This window comes from Heteronotia binoei, chromosome 8 (assembly GCF_032191835.1).
Source record: "Heteronotia binoei isolate CCM8104 ecotype False Entrance Well chromosome 8, APGP_CSIRO_Hbin_v1, whole genome shotgun sequence".
Lineage (NCBI taxonomy): Eukaryota > Metazoa > Chordata > Lepidosauria > Squamata > Gekkonidae > Heteronotia > Heteronotia binoei.
This window is the reverse complement of record NC_083230.1, coordinates 111,311,511-111,333,552: the sequence shown is the minus strand read 5'-3', so window position 1 is coordinate 111,333,552 and position 22,042 is coordinate 111,311,511. Positions and strand designations below refer to the sequence as shown.

The window sequence follows — 22,042 nt, the reverse complement described above, 5'->3', positions numbered from 1 at the left end:
GGACGTCCTGTGTGCAAAGCGGTGGCTCTTCCACTAAGCTGCAGCCCCTCCCCTCACAAAGGTACTCCGAAAAAACCAGGGCATCTGCTTCTGCCAAGGCCTATCCCTTGCTCTATAAACAACTGGGAGTCTTGCCCCAAAGCGTAAGATATCCGATTGCATTTCCTTTCATACCAGAGAGGTAGAATTTGGAAACGGATTTTCTTGAGCGGTTCTCGGTTTTGAGCACAAAGGGCCACTGAGATAGCATTGCTATTTGTTTTTGCTTAGGCTACACAGTCCCTGCCAACTATGGTGTCCTGCCAAACCTCCAAAAAGAGTGACATTTTCATCCAAATGTGAATGGTCTGCAGTTTAATCAGCAACACGTCTAAGTTTTTGAATGTCAGTACATTGCAACATGACTTGGATCCCAGAGCGCAAAGTATTAACCCTCCTCTGACTCAGTTTTTGTGTGCAGAGTCAGGGTCTTGCTGGAATAGCCTTAATATACCAGAAGCCTTGCAAGAGGGGAGAAGGGGCTACCTAAACTCTTGAATGTCCCCCACTTTCCCCCAAATGCTCTGACTGCCCCTCTCAAGATTTGTAGATCCCCCACACCGCCCTGAATAATTGAGTTAGACAAAAAAGCCTTCTGTTTCCTTCCAAGTGGCCCCGTGGTGCAGAGTGGTAAAGCAGCAGTACTGCAGTACTGTGATTTGAACTCTCTGTTCACGACCTGAGTTCAATCCCAGCAAAAGCTGGTTCAGGTAGCCAGCCCAAGGTTGACTCAACCTTCCATCCTTCCGAGGTCAGTAAAATGAGTACCCAGCTTGCTGGGGGGAAAGTGTAAAAGACTGGGGAAGGCAATGGCAAACCACCCCCTAACAAAGTCTGCCGTGAAAACGTTGTGAAAGCAACGTCACCCCAGAGTTGGAAATGACTGGTGCTTGCACAGGGGACCTTTCCTTTTCTTCCTTCCATAGAATCATAAAATCATAGCGTTGGAAGGGACCTCCAGGGTCATCTAGTCCAACCCCTGCACCACACAGGAAATTCATACATTTTTGTTATTGTTCAGTCACACAGTCGAGTCCAACTCTTTGCGACCCCCATGGACAAAGTCACGTCAGGCCCTCCTGTCTTCCACCATCCTCCAAAGTCTGCTCAAATTGTGTTAGCTACATCAGTAACACTGTCCAGCCATCTCATCTTTTGCCGTCCTCTTCTTCTTTTGTCTTCTGTCTTTCCCAGCATCAGGGTCTTCTCCAGTGAGTGCTCCCTTCTCATTTAGTGGCCAAAGTATTGGAGCTTCAGGTTCAGCATCTGACCTTCCAGGGAACAGTCTGGGTTGATTTCCCTTAGTACTAACTGACTTGATCTTCTTGCAGTCCAAGGGACTCTCAAGAGTCTTCTCCAGCACCACAGCTTGAAAGCATCTATTCTTCTGTGCTCGGCCTTCCTTACGATCCAACTCTCACCGCCATACATTACGGCTAAATTCACAAATACCTCCCTCTAAATTCAGAAACTCCAGCCAATTTTTGCTTTCAAAGTGGGGAGTCGCTCAGCAGCCCCTTTAAGACCAACATGTTTTTATTCTGGCCACAGTCACCCACACTAAATAATGCATTTTCAATCCGCTTCCAGTGCACTTGCCAACTGGATTTTTGCCAGTTCACACAGCATATTCCAGTTGGGAAGCACAATGGAAGTGGATTGAAAGCGCATTATTTAGCGTGTGTGAGATCCCGGCATCAGGTAAGCTTTCGGGTGCAGAATTAAAACTTTGCTGGTCTTAAAAGGGGCCGCTGCAGCTAAAACTTTCCATTTTAACCAGCTAAAACTTGTTCCATTTTAACCAGTTCACTCCCCCCCTCCCCGCTCTGCAGACTCTCTTCCCTGGTCACAGGGTTCAGCGCTGTGTAGCTGCAAATGGGAAGAAGCCACTGTTTGGCGTACAGTACATGAACCGAACTGGAATATTGGCTCGCTCACCCCCCTGGCTTGCACTAGTGTGGTGCAGCCCGCTCTTCTTCAGATTTCTCTTGGTGCCTTCCCACCAGTGTTCCCTCTAAGCTGAGTTTGTGCGAGCTAGCTTACCATTTTTTTTAGCCTCCGGCTCACATGTTTTTATCTTAGATCAGGAAAAATGGCCCCAGAGCAAACAAATTTATGCAGAAAACAAATTAATGCTAGTAGTCAGGGGTCGTTTTTGCAGAAAAGTAGATGGTGGAGCTCAGGGGTCGTTTTTGTAGAAAAACAAGTGGTGGAGCTCATCCAGGGATTGTTATGCAGCTGCACCTACTATTCAATGGGCAAGGTAGGTAGGTGAGAAGGAGAGGGGGGAGAACCTTCAGAAAGGTTCAGGAGCTGTGCTCCTGTGAGCTCCTGCTGAATTCAAGGCCTGCCAGTAGCTCAAATAGTAGAATTTCTGCTCACAAGAATCCAAAGCTTAAGAGGGAACACTGGCTCCCACTACACTAAACTGACGCATTCTGCAACTGGATTTTTACTGTGCAAGAATAGCAAAAACCCAGCTGCAGGATGAATTATTAAGGGTGGTGCGAATGCACTCACTCTCTCCTTCTGCGCGCACAAATCTGCTCCTCGCCCAGGAAGGCATGCTGCTGCCCAACTCAGGAGTAAGCAGTGCAGTGACTGCAGTGCAGTGACTGTAAGAGTGGGCAGCACGTCTGCTACTTTCATTGCTTTGGGCTTTTTAAATAGGGTTGTGCGTTTGGCATGCATAGAAAGGTAAAGGTAGTCCCCTGTGCAAGCACCAGTTATTTCCGACTCTGGAGTGTCGTCGCATCTCAATGTTTTCACGGCAGGATTTCTACAGGGTGGTTTGTCATTCCCTTCCCCAGTCGTCTACACTTTCCCCCCAGCAAGCTGGGTACTCATTTGACCGACCTTGGAAGGATGGAAGGCTGAGTCAACCTCGAGCCGGCTGCCTGAACCCACCTTCCGCCAGGATCGAACTCAGGTGGTGAGCAGAGCTTGGACTGCAGTACTGTAGCTTTACCACTCTGCGCCACGGGGCTCTTCTAATCGGCACGCATGGACACCCTTAAATACGTCTGCACGCAAATACCCCCCAAAATTCCGCCAAATTCAGAGGTGAAATGTGGGGGGTGGCGAGAAACAGGATGAGTGGTTTGTGCTTGGCTCTGGATCATCGAATCCTAGAGTTGGAAGGAACCTCCAGGGTCATCTAGTCCAACCCCCTGTCCAATCCAGGAAATTCACAAATAGCTCCCCCTAAATTCACAAATAAGATCCCCATGGCGCAGAGTGGTAAAGCTGCAGTACTGCAGTCCTAAGCTCTGCTCACGAGTCACGACCTGAGTTCGATCCCGGCGGAAGCTGGGTTCAGGTAGCTGGCTCAGGTTGACTCAGCCTTCCATCCTTCCGAGGTCGGTAAAATGAGCACCCAGCTTGCTGGGGTGGGGTGGGGGGTAACGTAGATGACTGGGGAAGGCAATAGCAAACCACCCCGTAAAAAAAGTCTGCCTTGAAAACGTTGCGAAAGCGACGTCACCCCAGAGTCGGAAACGACTGGTGCTTGCACAGGGGACTACCTTTACCTTTTTTTAAATTCACAGGATCTGCATTGATGTCAGACGGCCATCCAGCCTCTGTTGAAAAACCTCCAAAGGAAGGAGAGCCCCACCACCTCCTGTTCCACTGAGGAACCGCTGCGCACCCGGATCCCCTGCTCTGGATTCCCAATCATCCGCCCTCCTGACCTGCCAGGTGCCCAGCCCCAAGATGGGCATCCGTCCCTTGGTGTTCATTTCCACGTAGGCGTCCATGGCGGTCCCTCTCGAAGGCCGGGCAGCGGGGTTGAGAAGGGTCCCCTTAAGACTGCTGCTGAGAGCGCCTCCCCTTGTTGCAGCCGCCCTTCAGCTCCCGCCTCCGATGGTGAAAAGAGCCCAGAGTTCACCCAGAATGCAAACCAGCCAGCAGAGCCAGGAACTTCCTCATGTTTCAAGTAGGGGGAAGGGGGGCGGCTTGGCAAAGAATCCTGCCCTTCGGGGCTGTGCAAAATCGGCAGCCTCTTGCCCGCCCCCTTCTCCCGTCCGAACTAGACTTTTAATGCTGGCCCAGCCCTGTCCCCAAACTGAAATTCTACGCCTGAATCATGGAATCACAGAATCCAACTCTTATGAGTTTATGATTCTATGATCCAAGTGTAGAAAATCAGTCCGGGGCCAGGATTAACGGTCTCCTGCGGAATTGGTCTGTTTACAAAGAGGACACAGATGGTGGAAACAGGAGCGGCTTTGAATTATTTGAAGGGGAGCACCTTTTGGTCTGCCCGGCTTTCAGGGGAGGGTTGCCAGGTCCGATTCAAGAAATATCTGGGGACTTCGGGGGTGGAGCCAGGGGACTTTGGGGGTGGAGCCAGGAGACATTGGGGGCGGAGTCAGGAGCAAGGGTGTGGCAAGCAGAATTGAACTCCAAAGGGAGTTCTGGCCATCGCTTTTAAAGGGACCGCGCACTCCATTGGAAATAATGAAGGATTTTTAAATAAGGTTGTGCATTTGGCATGCGTAGAGGCACCTTCTTTTGGGGCTCGTCGAATCGGACCCCCCGGTTCAATCTTTTTGAAATTTGGAGGTTGTTTTGAGGAGAGGTACAAGATGCTATGCTGAAAATGTAGTGCCTCTACCTCAAAAAACAGCCCCCTCAGAGACCTTACAGATCAATTCTCCATTCTACCCTATGGGAACCGGTCTCCATAGGGAATAGTAGAGCGCCCAGCAGACATTTCCCTCCCCTCCCCCGCTTTCTGATAATCCTGAAGCAGGGGGAGGGCCTCAAAAACCAGGGGATCTCCTGCCCCCCAACCGGAGATTGGCAACCTTATTTCAGTGCCATCCTAAACACAGTTGCCCGATTCTAAGCCTGTTCAGTTAAATCGGCTTTTCTCCTTGCCATCAAGTCACAGCTGATTTATGGCGATCCTGTTGGGTTTTGAAGGCAAGAGATGTTCAAAATGGTTAGCCGTTGCCTGCCTCTGCATCCTGACCCTGGTATTCCTTGGCCATCTCCTATCTAAATACTGATAAGGGACACCCTGTTTAGCTTCTAAAATCCGGCTGGCTAACCTGGGCTATCCAGGTCAGGGTAAAAAGGTGAAAGTCCCTTTTTGGATTTAGGGTTGCCAGGTCCGACTCAAGAAATATCTGGGGGCTCTGGGGGTGGAGTAAGGAGTAAGGGTGGGACAAGCACAGTTAAATTCCAAAGGGAGTTCTGGTGGCCCTTCACATTTAAAGGGACAGCACACCTTTTAAATGCCTTCTCTCCATTTGGAAATAATGAAGGATAGGGGCACCTTCTTTGGGGGCTCATAGAACTGGACCCCCTAGTACAATCTTTTTGAAACTTGTGTTTTTTTGAGAAGAGGCACCAGATACGATGCTGAAAATTTGGGGCCTCTACCTCAAAGAACAGCCCCCCCCCAAAGTCCCCAATACTCATGGGTTGATTCTCTATTATACTCTATGGGAATCAGTCTCCATGGGGAATAATGGAGTGCCCAGCAGGCATTTCCTTCCCCCCCCCCCCCCGCTTTCTGATGACCCTGAAGTGGGGGAGGGCCTCCAAACCAGGGATCCCCTGCCCCCATCTGGAGACGAGGCTGGCAGCCCTATTTGGATTGCATTTCATCTGGTTATATTGTAGAAATGGATTCATAAATTCAGCCTCTTTGAAACGGCGACAAAGTCGACATTGCCGTCGGAGGCTTGAACTGGAGCCTGTACTCTCAATGGATTACGAAAACATTGCAATAAGACCATAGGATATTGAAACATGATGTTATAAGAATGACAACAGCACAAGTGCTTCAACTGGAACGGCACAAGGACTTTCCCTGGAGCCTTTAATTAGGCATGAGTGAAATGTGAAAAGCAGATAAAGACTTCTGTGCATCTTGAATAGTTTAAAGCAGGGGTGTCAAACATGCAATCCAAGGGCCTAATCAGGCCCCGAAGGGTTCCTACCAGGCCCCTGAGCAATGGGCTGTCATCTGCTTCCTTCTCCCTCTCTCTTGCTTCCTACTGCATAACAGCTTGCTTTGCCAGGTTTGCTCAATCACACAAGAGCTACAGAGCAAAACCTCTATTTTCTCCATCGGCTGAGGCTCCTCCCTTGGGGAGGAAGGTGGGGGGAGAGCTTGCTTTGCCAGGCTCTCTCAATCGCATAGCAGAGCTCCTGAGCCAAGCCTCTCTTCCTTCTATTGGCTGAGGCTCCTCCCCCTCCTGTTCCACTGTGGAAAGAAGGAAAGAGCCAGAGCTTCCTTTGCCCAGTTCCCTGAATCACATGGGAGATACAAAGAAAGCACCTTTAAGACCAACGAGTGCTTACGTTTTAAGCATGTTTATTTTTTTTTTAAGTTGTGTTTGTCTGTGTCCTTTATAAAGTTTGTATCTCTGCCACCTAATCTTAAATAGGTACACACTTGGCCCGACCTGACATAGCCCAGCCTGACATGGTCTCATTTATGTCTGATTCGGCCCTCATAACAAATGAGTTCAACGCCCCTGGTTTAAAGCATTGTCCATGTTTATTAGGAGTTTACAGGCTTTGTATATGGAATATTGTATATTATTGGTTATTACAGAATTGTTGTCATCGTGGTATTTTACTTGTTTGTAGTTATTTGTCACGGTTTAATCTCCATGTCCTCACTTGGAGGCTGGTAACCAGAGTGAAACCCATGGATAGAAGAGGCAAAGAGGGAAGCTAAGCCTCCATGTATACTGTCTAGATGCTCTTACACTTCCCATCAAGGTTTCAATTCTTAAAGCATAAGAGTTTGAAATACTGGATTGGCTGGAAGCGTTCTGACATGTATTAAAGCTTGGATAAAGGCCTTTTGGGTGAAAGCAAGGTCTAAATGTCCCGGGAGGTCCATTTAACTTACACAGCCCATACAGAGAACATTGGAAATTATTGCACATTGAAGAACCTTCTTTCGGACTGGAGCATATTTTTCTGTGTCCTGAAGCCCGTCTTAATATCTACATAAAGTGGGAGAAGTGAACAGTCAACCTGGAAAGAAAAGGAACTGGACTTACCTGTTGAATTGAACTGTGTGAAAATCGACAGTTGCTTCCCCTTTAAAATGTACTGTTCTGTTGGTATTTTTGAATGAATGCATATTGTGATTTAATAGGTATTTAAACTTTTTCTGTTTCTACAGTCTGCACTTGATTAAGAAATTTTTATTAGTAGTATCTAGACAGTATACACTGAGCTCCGTGGCGCAGAGTGTTAAAGCTGCAGTACTGCAGTCCTAAGCTCTGCTCACGACCTGAGTTTGATCCCTGGCAGAAGCTGGGTTTTCAGGTAGCCGGCTCCTGATTGACTCAGCCTTCCATCCTTCTGAGGTCGGTAAAATGAGTCCCCAGCTTGCTGGGGGGAAAGCGTAGATGACTGGGGAAGGCAATAGCAAACCACCCCGTAAAAAGTCTGCCGTGAAAACATTGTGAAAACAACGTCACCCCAGAGTCGGAAACGACTGGTGCTTGCACAGGGGACCTTTCCTTTCCAGACAGTATACACGGAGGCTTAGCTTCTCTCCTTGCTGCGGCTAGCACCCTGTCACACTGGTCCCTGGTTAGCTGTGCCACATTCTGGAAATCACTGCAATACTTAAAGGTTCTGCAAGCAGGAAATCCCCATATGTCAGGGGTACAAGGAGCAAGCTGGAATGAAACGAAGGAATTCAAGGTTCAGACAGAGGCCATGGCTGTGACGAAACGTGGCCTGTTGTCAAGGAGGCCTGCAGGCAGAGCTGAAGATGACGGGCTTTAAAACAAGAGATAAGCAAAGACATTTGCTGTTCCAGCCTGTCTTGGGTGGAGTTATGTTCCCCCTGAAGCCAGCTTTGCAGCTTGGAAGTGCGACCAGGTGGCTGCTGCGATTCAGAGTGCTGTTCCCCAGCTTTGGTTGGTGCATCAGCTGAGCCCATTTCTGGATGAATCCATGATGTAGGTCAAAGTGGCTAAGCAGGGTCTCTCTGCCCAAATCAATTGTGTGGGTATGGGAAGGGCCTTGGCCCGTTTAACTCTTTGATGAAATACTTGAGGAGAACTGCTTGTTTGAAGCAACATGCAAGTTTAGCCAGGCCGGACAGGGCGTTGCAAAATGTCGGCATTGCAAAATATTGCTCAAGCCTAGGGGTCATTTTGTAGAAAAATAGGTGGTGGAGCTCATCCAGGGATTGTTATGCAGCTGCACCTACTATTCAGTGGAGAAGGTGGGAAGGAAGAAGGGGAACCCTCAGAAAGGTTCAGGAGCTGAGCTCCTCTGAGCTCCTGCTGAATCCGAGGCCTGCTCAAGCCCCTTCTTCACCCAGGCACGTGAAAGATCCCGCTGCAAGCAAACGTAGCCTCTTTGTGTACATGAGAGTTTGTTTCCAGGCACTGATGCAGTCGATGGTTGACGTTATCTGTGAAAGCACAAGGAACATTCTCTTTTAATTTTGGACCGTTCAGCCCATGGGATGACAGAAAAAAGAAACAACTCCCCAGGGCTTTTCTTTGTAGCAGGAACTCTTTGCATATTAGGCCACACACCCCTGATGTAGCCAATTCTCCTGGAGTTTACAGTAGGCCCTGGACTAAGAGCCCTCTAAGCTCTTGGAGGATTGGCTATACCAGGGGTGTGTGGCCTAATATGCAAAAGAGTTCCTGCTGCAAAAAAAGCCCTGCATGTGACACAAAATCAGGGGTGGAATTCTGGCAGGAGCTCCTTTGCATATTCGGCCACACCCATCTGATGTAGCCAATCCACCAAGAGCTTACAGTAGGCCCTGTACGAAGAGCCCTGTACGCTCTTGGAGGATTGGCTACATTAGGGGGTGTGTGGCCTAATATGCAAAGGAGTTCCTGCTGCAAAAAAAGCCCTTGCGGCAGACATAGATGCTTTCACACGGCGCCTGCAAACTGATTTTGCTGTTCTCACGCAGTAAAAATCAAAGTTGTCAAGTGCGTTGTTTAGTGTGTGTGAATGCACCCACAGTGTTCCATCTATACCTCCTGTCTTGGGTGGAGTTATGTTCCCCCTGAAGCCAGCTTTGCAGCTTGGAAGTGCGACCAGGTGGCTGCCGTGATTCAGAGTGCTGTTCCCCAGCTTTTGTTGGTGCATCAGCTGAGCCCATTCCTGGATGAATCAGATCTAACCACCGTGACCCATGCTTCAGTTACATCTATCAACCCAGAATGTACAACTGCCACCCACTTCAGCATCTTGCTCCGAAAAGGAATATTTCCTGCAGGTCAAGCTGGAGAAAAGGCTTACTTCAAAGGAGTTTTGTAATCAACTCCTTGAGGGCAGTTCTGCCCCATCTTTCATTGCTTCTGTGATTCCTCTGGGCACCCTGCTTTAGCAAGAGGGTCACAAGCCGAAATGGGCAAAGGTTGAACCCAAATGCAGTAGGGCTGTAAGCCTCCAATCTGCTTGTCCACATCCTTGGCCGTGAGAACTGCAACTCATTCAGATATTTTGGGCTCGAGCTTTTTTTTTTTTGTAGCAGGAACTCCTTGGCCTATTAGGCCACACCCCTCTTATGCAGCCAATCCTCCAAGAGATTACAGGGCTCAGTACAGGGCCTACTGTAAACTTCTGGAGGATTGGCTACATCAGGGGTGTGTGGCCTAAAATGCAAAGAAGCTCAGGTTGTCCACCATAAGACCACTTTGGTATGAATGTTGCAGTCCCTAAGAACTTCAGGGTCTTCCCCAAACCTGAGACTACCTTCCATACCTCAAGCAGGTGTAATATTTCTGACCTGTATCTGAGAGGAGGAGATTGGATTTATACCTTGCCCTTCACTCCTCGAAGGAGTCTCAGAGTGGCTTCCAATTTCCTTTCTCTTTCCTTCCCCACAACCCACACCCTCGGAGGTAGGTGGAGCTGAGAGAGCCCTGACAGAACTGCTCTTGAGAGGAACAGCTCTGTGAGAACTTGTGGCTGACAAAGTCACATCAGCGAGTGTATGTGGAGGAGTGGGCAATCAAACCCGATTTTTCCAGATAAGAGTCTGCACACTTAACCACGACACCAAACTGGCTCTGTGGCTGTCTGAACTCCTTAATGCCTTCAGTATAGGAGCTTGAGCTGTGTAGAAATGAATCTGTATACTGAATGAGCTGTGTACAAATGAATCTGCGTACCGAGACAATTATTCCAGAACAGAATTAGAACTTGATGCTATATGTCCACCAAGTTAATGCCAATTCCCCCTGCCCCATTCCACCCCTTGCCCTAATGAGGGGGGGTCATGGGGCAGCTTTGTTTGGGACCTGGTTTCTGCTGTGAGGGGAAAAAAACCTATTTTCATCTATTGCCCCTTCTGTTCTGCCTGGCTAGTAGCATTGCCAGCTCTGGGCTGGGAATTGCTGGAGATTTGGGGGTGGAGCCTGAAGAGGCTCCACCCCATCCATACCAAAGCGGTCTTATGAAGGGCAACCTTAGACTTCATGGCTGCCATAAGAAGGCCTATCTTGGGTTGGGGAGGAACTTCCGTAAGGTTTAGTGCCAGAAGAGTCCACCCTCCAGAGCAGCCATTTTCTCTAGGGGATTTGATCTGTGTCATCTAGCTGTAGTTCTAGAAGATTACGAGGCCCGGCCTGGAGGTTTGAATCCCTCCTGGCAAGGCAGTCCCCCCCACCCCGCTGCTTAACTTGATCCCCGCAGTATTAAAAGCAATAGCCAGGTAAGATGCTTGCCCTGCTTGTATCCTCCAACTGTCTGACTGCAGTTTTATATGTGATCTCTACTGCTCTGATAAGACTAGTTTTCCTCTCAGTTTCAGTCTGTTCTCAGTCCTAGGCCTGGCAGCAAACCACCCCTGTGCCATTCACAACCTTCTGAGGGCTGCTTGTAGTGTCCTGGCACCCCTTCTTATATTCCATCCAGGACTTCTTTTGTAGAAAAAGCCCAGCAGGAACTTATTTGCATATTAGGCCACATTTCCTGACATCACTGTTGTTTCACACAGGGCTTTTGGTAGAAGCCTAGCAGGAACTTATTTGCATATTAGGACATACCCCCTGACATCACCATTATTTGACACTGGCTTTTAAAAGAAGCCTAGTGGGAACTCATTTGCATATTAGGCCACACCCCTGACGCCATTGGCCCACACTGGCTTTTTGTAGGAGCCCAGCAGGAACTCATTTGCATATTAGGCCACTCCCCTGACATCACCATTGTTTCACACAGGGCTTTAGTTTTAGAGAAAGCCCAGCAGGAACTCATCTGCATATTAGGCCACACACCCTCACATCGCCTTTGTTTCGGAGAGCCAGTTTGGTGTAGTGGTTAAGTGTGCGGACTCTTATCTGGCAGAACTGGGTTTGATTCTCCACTCCTACACTTACAGCTGCTGGAATGGCCTTGGGTTAGCCATAGCTCTGGCAGAGGTTGTCCTTGAAAGGGCAGCTGCTGTGAGAGCCCTCTCAGCCCCACCCACCTCATAGGGTGTCTGTTGTTGGGGGAGAAGATATAGGAGATTGTAAGCCACTCTGAGTCTCTGAGTCAGAGAGAAGGGTGGGGTATAAATCTGCAGTCTTCTTTTTTTGAGCAGGAAAGCACAGTGACACAGTTCCAGCTGGCTTGGTATCAGGGGGTGCGACCTAATAGGCAAATGAGTTCCTACTGGGCTTTTTCTACAAAAAAAGGGGGTCATTTTGTAGAAAAAAGGTGATGGAGCTTATCTGGGGATGGTTATACAGCTGCACCTACTATTCAATGGACAAGGTAGGTAGGTGGGGAGGAGGAGGTGGAACTCTCAGAAAGGTTCAGGAGCTGTGCTCCTGTGAGCTCCTGCTGAATTCAAGGCCTGTGAGCTCCTGCTGAATTCAAAAGTGCCAATGTACTCCAGCTTTGTTCTACTGCTTCAGACAAACACGGTTGCCCACCTGTGAGAGCTCTCTCAGCCCCACCCACCTCACAGGGTGCCTGTTGTGGGGGAGGAAGGTAAAGGAGATTGTGAGCCGCTCTGAGACTCTTCGGAGTGGAGGGCGGGATATAAATCCAATATCATCATCATCTTCTTCTTCTTCTTTCTCACAGGGCTTTTTTGTAGAAGCAGCCCACAGCAGGAACTCATTTGCCTATTAGGCCACACACCCTGACACAAGTCAGCCAGAACTGCGTTCCTGTGTGTTCCTGCTCAATAAAAACCCTGGTTCCGTCTAAAATGTCTGCTCCCTCTTCCAGAAAGCAGTACCAAAACCCATGCAAATGGATTAATTTGATGGGGCCATTCAAGGATAGCAGTCCACAGACAAAATGGCAGAGGGCCCAGGAGAGAAACCGCCTCCCCCCCAAGGGATTCCAACAAACTGAGGGAAGAAGAGGCATGCCAGAAAGGGCTGAATGCAAACGGCACACTTTTTTTTTAAACAAAACAATGTCTGCCCTTCTGATGCCCTGACAAGGGTTGGCTCATTTAGCTGTTTTTGAGGAGCTGTCGGTAGGTGAGTTGATATTCTTGGCATGTTTAAGAGTGTTGCAACTGCTTTAGCCTTTCTGGCCTTGAGGCTTGTTTGTGTGTTATTTTAGCAGGGTTCTTAGAGTGGAAGAAATTACAGAGTAATTTACCAACTAATTTAAAAAAAAACATATAATAAGTCAGCAAGATGCTGATTAGGGTGTAAAACAGGTAACAACCCAAAGAGATATGGATGTCGAGCACCCATAAATCAGTGGCAGAGAGAGAGAAAGAGAGGAGAGAGACTGTAGGTTTGTCACCAGGCCTTTAGTTGAGGTGGTGAAAGAGTCTCAGAGTGGATTACAATCTCCTTTATCTTCTCCCCCCACAACAGACACCCTGTGAGGTGGGTGGGGCTGAAAGGGCTCCCACAGCAGCTGCCCTTTCAAGGACAACTCCTGCGATAGCTATGGCTGACCCGAGGCCATTCCAGCAGCTGTAAGTGGAGGAATGGGGAATCAAACCCGGTTCTCCCAGATAAGAGTCCTCACACTTAACCACTACACCAAACTGGTCTCTAGGACTGTTTGGATCATTTTCATCTACTTATCTATTTATTGTTCAGCCAGGGGCCAGGTCTGTGAAATGGATGCCATCTGAAACTGTAATTATTGGATTTTAATTAGTGAATTTGGTCTGTCTGATTTTATGTTTTTTTGTTTCATCGTTGTGATTGTTTTATCTCTGATGTGACCCGCCCTTAGCCCATTTGGGGAGAGTGGGATAGAAATGCAAAGAAATAAATAAACGTCATCTCCACATTTCTGTTTATTAAGACCCTATTAAAGGGATGGAGCTTTTTCCTCCAGGCCAGTTGGCAACCCTGGGCAAAGGGGAAGCTTAAAGAGCTACTTCTCTCTTTTGTGTGTAGGTAGGAGAAAGGATCCCCTTTCACTCTTGTACGGAGAGGAAAAACACTTGGCGGGAGAGAGAAAAGCACTTCTAAATGCTTAGAGCAGAGAAAAATAGTTCTGGAGAGAGATTCTAGCACTTGCAGGGAAAGGAAAACACTTTGGAGGGGGTGAGAAGGTATAAAAAAAGGGTGTTTGTGTGTTTTTTTTTAATCCACACTTTAATGGGAAGAATCAGATGTTGCCATTTCCTAGGGGATCTTTGGAACATGCTGAGATACGGTTGCCAGAAGCCTGGTATTGACCCCGACAGTTCAGTATTTGCACTGACTGTCTGAGGGGAAATCTGGGGAGCGGGGGGGGGGGGACCCAGACATTTAAATGTTTTTCCAAACAGCAAAAACACTGGACTATCCAGACCAAATGGAACCTTATCAAACTTAAACAGGAGAAGAAGTTGTTTGGGCTGGAAGAAGACAACTCTGAGAAGAAGAAGAAGAGGAGGAGGAGGAGTTGGTCTTTATATCCTGCTTTTCTCTACTTTAAGAATTTGCAAAGTGGCTTACAATTACCTTTCCCTTCTGCCCACATAGTTAGAATACTTTTTTTTTTTAATCTAGCAATGTAAACAAGACTTTTGGATCCTGGAACAGCAAGAGTCTCTTCTAATGAGTAAGGGCCATACCAGCTGCTAATGGCTGCCTAGAGCTACTAATTAGCAGGGCTTTTTTTGTAGCTGGAACTCCTTTGCATGTTAGGCCTAGGCTTCCCAACCCTCCCGCCCTGGCGGGGGACCCCAGGATTTCCACCCTCTTCCTCCGCTCCCCAAAAAAACGGAAGCAGGGGGAGGGGGAGGAAACGGCACCGGGGAGCATGGCGAGCTGCCCCATCCCGGAGCGGGTGAGGCCGCCGCGCCGCCGCCTCCTCCCCGCCCACCGCAGCTGCTCCTCCAAGATGGGCCCAGGCTGAGCCCATCTCGGAGGAGCAGCCAAGAGGCGGCAGCAGCGCAGGCAAGGGCGAGGCAGGCCAGGAGCATGGCGAGCCGTGAATCCGGGCCCTTCTAGGACCCAGACTTGCAGCTCGCCATGCCCCCGGCCCGCCTCCACCCCTCCCCGATTCCACCCCAGAGGCGGAGCGGAGCGGGCGAGGCCGCTGCGCGGCTGCCGCCTCTTCTCCGCTCGCCATGGCTGCTCCTCCGAGATGGGCTCAGGCTGAGCCCATCTCGGAGGAGCAGCCACGGCGAGCGGAGAAGAGGCGGCAGCCGCGCAGCGGCCTCGCCCGCTCCGAGACGGCCGTTTCCACCCCAGTGTCTCCTGGCTCCACCTCCAAAGTCTCCTGGCTCCACCCCCAAAGTCCCCAGATATTTCTGGGGTTGGACTTGGCAACCCTAATTAGGCTGTGCCCCTTGATGTAGCCAATCCACCTGGAGCTTACAGTAGGCCCTCTCCTAAGAGCCCTGTAAGCTCTTGGAGGATTGGCTACATCAGGGGGGCATAGCCTAATACGCAAAGGAATCCCTGCTACAAAAAAAAATGCCCTGCTAATTAGCTTTTAATTAAGACGAGCCTAATCACTTTTAATCTAGTCTCCTTTGACTCTTGGATTTCAAATGTCTCAAGGGATTTCTGGGGGAGAAAGGGTGGAAGGAAGAGCAAAAGACACACACACAAGTTCTTGATTCACCAGCTTACAGCAAGATCGCTGTCGCCTTTGTATCTAATTTAAGAACCAAGCTTTTAAAATACCCCACCCTTTTCACATCACACTATTGTTTTCTTCTACAGGCCAACAAGTCCCGTGGAAGTCCCCATCGTGAAGTGCCTTCCAGATCTCTTCAGCCCAATGAAATCTTCTGCGGACACGTCCACCGTTTGCGTGGCCCGCAACATCCCCCCCCCCCGGCATCGTGAAGTCCACTTTTAGGTCCTGCATTTGCAGCGGTTGGCAAGGAAACAGCAAGGTATCATGTTCCTGAGGTAGTCCAGGGGAACACTCAGGTTTTCCTCTTCCAATATTTCCCTCCAGACTCGGGCAAAAATTCTTTGGCAGAGGTCCTGGAAACATTCGAGAGTGGTGAGGGCCAGCTGGAGGTCTTCAAGGACGTAAGAGGTTTGGGGCATGTTCTCCTGGATCTTGGAGGACAGTTCTTCCATGGTAAACAGTAGGATCAAATAAAGGGTCCTCAGAGGCAGCGTGATGGTGTAGTAGAGGGCCACCAGCCAAGCCTTCCATTCCTGGAATACAAAAAAGATTGGTCTCTTTCAGTCTTTGAAGGACTGTCCAGGGCTTTTTTTTTTTTAAGCAGGAACTCCTTTGCATATTAGGCCACACACCCCTGATGTAGCCAATCCTCCTGGAGCTTACAGTAGGCCCTGTACGAAGAGCCCTGTAAGGAATTCTAGCAGGACCTCCTTTGCCTATTAGGCCACACACCCCTGATGTAGCCAATCCTCCTGGAGCTTACAGTAGGCCCTGTACGAAGAGCCCTGTAAGGAATTCTAGCAGGACCTCCTTTGCCTATTAGGCCACACACGCCTGATGTAGCCAATCCTCCAAGAGCCTACAGGGGCTCTTCGTACAGGGCCTACTGGAAGCTCCAGGAGGATTGGCTGCATAAGGGGTGTGTGGCCTGATATGCAAAGGAGTTCCTGCTACAAAAAAAGCCCGAAGGCTGTCACTTGGAGGAGGGCAGGGAGCTGTTCCTCTTGGCAGCAGAGGAGAGAACTCACAATGATGGGTTTAAATTAAGGGCAGGAAGGTACCGGCTGAATATTACGAAAAACTTTTTTTTTTACAGTAGGACCGATTTCCCACTAGCCTTATGCCGCTTTCACTCTTCTCTTCTCCGCGGGGCTTCCTTCGGATTTCACACTATCTGCCCCGGGGCTGCAACTCGCTCCGCCTCTTTCACGCAGCAAACAAGATCCTCTAAAAAACCAGTTTCTGTTTGCCGCACAAAAAAGGCAAAGCTAATTGCAGCCCCGGGGCAAAAGTGTGAAATCAGATGGAAGCCCTGTGGGGGGAAAGTGTAGCTGACTGGGGAAGGCAATGGCAAACCACCCTGTAAAAAGTCTGCCGTGAAAACGTTGTGAAAGCAACGTCACCCCGGAGTCGGAAACGACTGGTGCTTGCACAGGGGCCTACCTTTACCTTTTAATAGCTCTAACAGGAGAGATACTGGGTGGGGCAAGATCTCCCCCTTCCTCCTAGCATGGAACAGAGATTTGGAGGGAATAAAGTCCTAGATTGTTTTCAGGAAGGAGATTCGTAGAGATCACCAGGAAACATTTCTTTGACCTAGCAGGACCTGGTCCGTGGGTGGAGAAACACATAAGATGAAATCTCCTTGCAACAGGAAGGGCTCTCTGTTTTCCTGGGATGCTGCATCCATGGACACACACAGATCTCTCACAAGGCAGCCACTGGCCATAGGCTCACCTCAAGAGCTGGAGCAGACTTCAAGGTTATGTAGGGATTTGTAACGGGGGGGGGGGGCGGATTCTGGCAGGAGCTCCTTTTTATATTAGGCCACACACCCCTGATGTAGCCAATCCTTCAAGAGCTTACAAGGCTCTTTCTTGTAAGCTCCTGGAGGATTGGCTACATCAGGGGTGTGTGGCCTAATATAAAAAGGAGCTCCTGCTAGATCTCCACCCCTGTTTGTAACCAGGGCTGGTGTGTGGGAGTAGTCAAAGTAGGCAGTTGTCTAGGGCACCACTTGGCCTAGGGGGCACCACTCTGACACATGACTCTGGCTCCTGACCGCTGTCCCCTTGTCCTCTCCCATCACCAAGCTGTCTTCAACACAGCCAAGCCACCCCCCTCTCCCCAATGTGTGACTTGGCCTCCCACCTCATCCTATCCCACCACCCTCCTTCCTGGCCTGGCCGGCAAGCACTTATTCTCACAATTATTTTTTATAACTTATCACATTTTAAATAAAAATTAAAATTAAAAATCAGTAAATTAAAAAAGTGAAAAGTTTCAAGTTTGGCTCTCTTCATCTTCCTTATATTTTTTTAAAAATGGGGGGCGGGCACGAGTGGGTGATTCGCCTAGGGTGCCAGAAAGCCTAGCACCAGCCTTGTTTGTAACTACTTAAGCTAAAGGGAACTGTTCTATTTTAACATTAGGAAGAATTTCCTGACCGTTAGATCAGTTCCTCGATGGAACGGGCTTTCTTGGGAGCTGGTGGGCTCTCCTTCCTTAGAGATCTGTAAACAGAAGCTAGAAGGCCATTTGACAGCAATGCGGATCCTGTGAATTTAGGGGGAGGTGTTGGTGAGTTTCCTGCATTGCGCAGGGGGTTGGACTAGATGGCCCTGGAGGTCCCTTCCAACTCTAGGATTCCTCTCCCCACAACAGACACCCTGTGAGGTGGGAGGGACTGAGAGAATGCTGAGAGGAATGTGACTGACCCAAGGCCACCCAGCTGGCTGCATGTGGAGGAATGAGGAATCAAACCTGGTTCTCCAGATCAGAGTTTGCTGCTCTCAACCACTACACCAAACTGGCTCTCGAGCTAGTTTCAAGTCCGGGAGAACCTTAGCATCTGATGAGGGGACTCTCAAAAGCTCACACTCTGGATATCTTGTTGGCAGGGCTTTTTTTTGTAGCAGGAACTCCTTTGCATATTAGGCCACACCTCCCTGATGTAGCCAATCCTCCTGGAGCTTAACAGTAGGCCCTGTACTAAGAGCTCTATAAGCTCTTGGAGGATTGGCTACATCAGGGAGGTGTGGCCTAATATGCAAAGGAGTTCCTGCTACAAAAAAAAGCCCTGGATGGTCCATGGATAGAGCCTGAGACCTTCTACAGGCCAAACACATGCTCTTCTGGCTCTGCTGTATCTGCCTGCTCCAGCTTCATATAAAAACGGTTGCCATGCACTGAGAAATCCCAGATGTCATTTTGCCCTTGCTTAAGTGGTGTAGCGAAACTATAGGATCTTAGCATACAGATGTGTAAATAAAAAAACCGCTAAGAGACACCATACATTTTAAACAACAAGGCAGTGTAATGTAAAGGTCAGTGGTGTTCTGACAAAGCTTGCACATAGAATTCAAATAGAAAAGAGCATGTAGCAGAAAAACATTAACAGAAGACAGTTCAAAAGCAGTCTCTCCAATCACAAAGGAGTGGCAATATTCCAGTATTTAGTTCATGGAATTAAAAGAAGCCCTTCCAAAGATGTCTGTTCTAGATATCAAGACGTTTCATCCGTCGTTCTTCAGTTTGGAGGCTTATTTATCCTGGAACCCAATCTTTCCAGTACATTCACAGGAGACCAACAAGGTTCAGAACATGTCTGTAACCTGGAAATCTTAAAATTTATGGTGTCTCTTAGCGTTTTTTAATTTACACTTGCTTAAGTGGTGGCAGGAGGTATTCTTCTATCCTGAGGCAAAGCCAGTTTGGTGTAGAGAGCCAGTTTGGTGTAGTGGTTAAGTGTGCGGACTCTTATCTGGGAGAACCGGGTTTGATTCCCCACTCCTCCACTTGCACCTGCTGGAATGGCCTTGGGTCAGCCAGAGCTCTGGCAGAGGTTGTCCTTGAAGGGGCAGCTGCTGTGAGAGCCCTCTCCAGCCCCACCCACCTCACAGGGTGTCTGTTGTGGGGGAGGAAGGTAAAGGAGATTGTGAGCCGCTCTGAGATTCTTCGGAGTGGAGGGCAGGATATAAATCCAATTTCTTCATCTACCACAGGTTGTCTGTTGTGGGTGGGGGGAGGAAGGTAAAGGAGATTGTGAGCAGCTCTGAGACTCTGAGATTCGGAGTGGAGGGCGGGATATGAATCCTATATCTTCATCTACCTCACAGGGTGTCTGTTGTGGGGGTGGGGAAGAAGGTAAAGGAGATTGTGAGCCGCTTTGAGACTCTTCGGAGTGGAGGGTGGGATATAAATCCAATATCATCTTCTTCTTCAAAAAAGGCCAGTTGACTCCTTACCAGGTATTGGTTTTCTAGGACTCTCTGGAGGCTCTGGCTGGCGTGTCTCACGTGGCGCTGAGACTGGTGGGAAATGTAGCACTGGAATTTTTTCAGCAAGGAGATCAAGCACGCCAGGTAGCCTTCCTGTGTTACCGGGGCCTGCACCTGCTGCAAAGGAACTATCTCTCCACCATCACACGATGCTTGCAGTTCACCTGAAACAACAACAAATACAATCTTGAGGTGCACCAAAAAGGCAAAGTGTGAGCCAATAGCAGTTGGACTTCTCCAGAATTCCCCTGCTTTTGTGGGCAATGTAGGGTTGCCAATCCCCTGGTGGACCCTGGAGCTGTAGAATTGCAAGGCGTCTCCAGACTGTCGAGATCAGTTCCCCTGGAACAGGGGTGGCCAGCGGTAGCTCTCCAGATGTTTTTTGCCTACAACTCCCATCAGCCCCAGCCATTGGCCATGCTGGCTGGGGCTGATGGGAGTTGTAGGCAAAAAAACCATCTGGAGTCCCATTGTTCTCCACCCATGCCCTGGAAGATCAGAGTGGGACATTATGGAATTTATTTATTTTTATTTTAGTACATTTCTATTCCACACATTCACCGTAGGGCTCAGGGTGGAGTACAACATATGTACTGTGTCCTTTAAAAAGTTTATATCTCTGCTGTCAGAATAGCACCTAGATGTTAATTTTATTGTTTTACTGTTTTTAGAATTTTAATTAATTGTTACCTACTGCTAAAGTATTGTATTATCTGTTATATCGACTGATGTTGTTAGCCGCCCTGAGCCTGCCTCGGCGGGGAGGGCGGGATATAAATAAAAGGTATTATTATTATTATTAAAACAATAAAATACAATGAAAACATTTTATAAACAAACGACTTAACAGCACTCAGAAAATGTTCCATATCATCACATATGGCCGTCTCACATCATAGTAAGATGTTATCCCATAAAGATGGCAGCTATTGTTCCATTTTATAGCACAGGGGACAGGGGAGGCCAACCAGATCAAGAACAGACGCCCGCAGCCTCAACTAAAAGCCTGGCGGAACAGCTCCATTTTACAGGCCCTACGGAAGGCTCGTAAGCCAGGTAGGGCCCGGATCTCTATAAGAAGCTGATTCCGCAAGGTCGGGGCCAGGACCGAAAAAGCCCTGGCCCTAGTTGAGGCAAGGCGGGGATGGTCAACAAATGTTGGGAGGCTGAATGTAACGACCTCCCTTCAGAGTTCTGTCTCTTCCCCCAAACCTTATCCTCCCCAGGCACCACCTCATATCTCCAGGGATTTCCCAAGCTGGAGCTGGCAACTACAGCAAGCTGGGTGAAGATGCAGGGCCTTTTTTTTGTAGCAGGAACTCCTTTGAGTATTAGGCCACACACCCCTGATGTAGCCAATTCTCCTGCTTACAGGAGGCCCTATAAGAAGAGTCCTGTAAGCTCTTGGCTACATCAGGGGTGTGTGGCCCAATATGCAAAGGAGTTCCTGCTACAAAAAAGCCCTGTCTTTGCATATTAGGCCACGCCCCCTGATGTAGCCAATCCTCCTGGAGCTTACAGGAGGCCCTGTACTAAGAGCCCTATAAGCTCTTGGAGGATCAGAGGTGTGTGGCCCAATATGCAAAGGAGTTCCTGCTACAAAAAAATCCCTGTGAAGACGAATTATTGGAATACATTGCCAGGTATTGCCTCCATTTCTGGAGATGCTGTTGCTGACCAGATCTGATGCTCCTATTCCCCTCAGTTAGGGATGGTCAACTTTAATACTCAGTCCCTGTTTTTCAGATGGTCCTTATCTGTGGGACAGGTGTGGTTCCTTTCACTCGAATCAACCCCGTTTAGGAGAGTTCGGGTCCGGAACAAAATTTGCACCATCTGGCAGCAAAGGTTTTCGATGGCAGAGCCGTGTGTGCTCAACAATCGTGCCACAAACAGAAAAAGTTGTATCTGAAGCGCAGATGTTGCATGAAATATTTAGAAAAGGTGTTTGTGTGTAACTTTACAGTGTGTTGCTCTGTTCCTTATTGCTTGCAGACTTTTGTTCCTCTTACACTGTAACCGAACCATGATTAGATTGTGATGACGTTGTCCAGAGGTTAGATATGGGTTCCTTGAGGGATTGATTCCTTCCATGGGTTTGCTGGTTGGCCTTCCTTCCTCCCTCCCTCCCTCAAACATCTGATGTTCATGTCTTGCAACTCTCAAACATCTGACATTTATTCTGTGTGGCTCTTTCGTTAAGCAAGTTTGCCCACCCTTGCTCTAGGCTGATTGAGCAGGGAGTTAGACTCGATGGCCTTTATGGTCCCTTCCAACTCTGTGATTCTATTATTCTCACTGAGGAATTGTCTTTCCATGCGGGAGATGTCTGGAGCCCCACTTTCGATATCAACTATATGCCCAAATACAGCTGCCACATGCTTCTTGTGTTTTGTGCATACTGCAGATATCCAAAGCCACTTGCAGAGGCTCAATCAAAACAAAGAGTTTGACAAAATTATGCATGGGATAGAGCAGGCAGAGAAAGAAGTACTTTTCTCTCTTTCTCACAAGACAAGAACTCATGGACACTCAATGAAATTGCTGAGCAGTCGGGTTAGAATGGATAAAAGGAAGTCCTTCTTCACCCTTAGCACATGGAATTCACTGCCACAGGAGGTGATGGTGGCTGCAAGCATAGCCAGCTTCAAGAGGGGATTGGATAAACATATGGAGCAGAGGTCCATCAGTGGCTATTAGCCACAGCATATTGT

At 48.7% G+C, this 22,042-nt stretch overlaps 2 protein-coding genes across 4 annotated transcripts in view; both read right to left on the bottom strand.

Moving 5' to 3' along the window:
* The window catches only part of LOC132576579 (1,5-anhydro-D-fructose reductase-like), a 71,934-nt gene extending 68,020 nt beyond the window's left edge, over positions 1-3,914 (bottom strand). For all 3 annotated transcript variants that reach the window (XM_060245891.1, XM_060245887.1, XM_060245886.1), the window contains exon 1: positions 3,732-3,914. In XM_060245891.1, coding sequence (XP_060101874.1) covers positions 3,732-3,797 — 66 coding nt within the window. In that variant the 5' untranslated portion in view covers positions 3,798-3,914. The remainder of the gene's footprint in view (positions 1-3,731) is intronic.
* An 11,104-nt stretch (positions 3,915-15,018) lies between these two features.
* LOC132575922 (perilipin-3-like) overlaps positions 15,019-22,042 on the bottom strand; it is a 53,108-nt gene continuing 46,084 nt past the window's right edge. Inside the window, exons 7-8 of the mRNA XM_060244605.1 lie at positions 19,296-19,492; positions 15,019-15,581 (exon numbers count right to left, since the gene is read on the bottom strand). Of these exons, the coding sequence (XP_060100588.1) occupies positions 15,267-15,581; positions 19,296-19,492 (512 nt within the window). The 3' untranslated portion in view covers positions 15,019-15,266. The remainder of the gene's footprint in view (positions 15,582-19,295; positions 19,493-22,042) is intronic.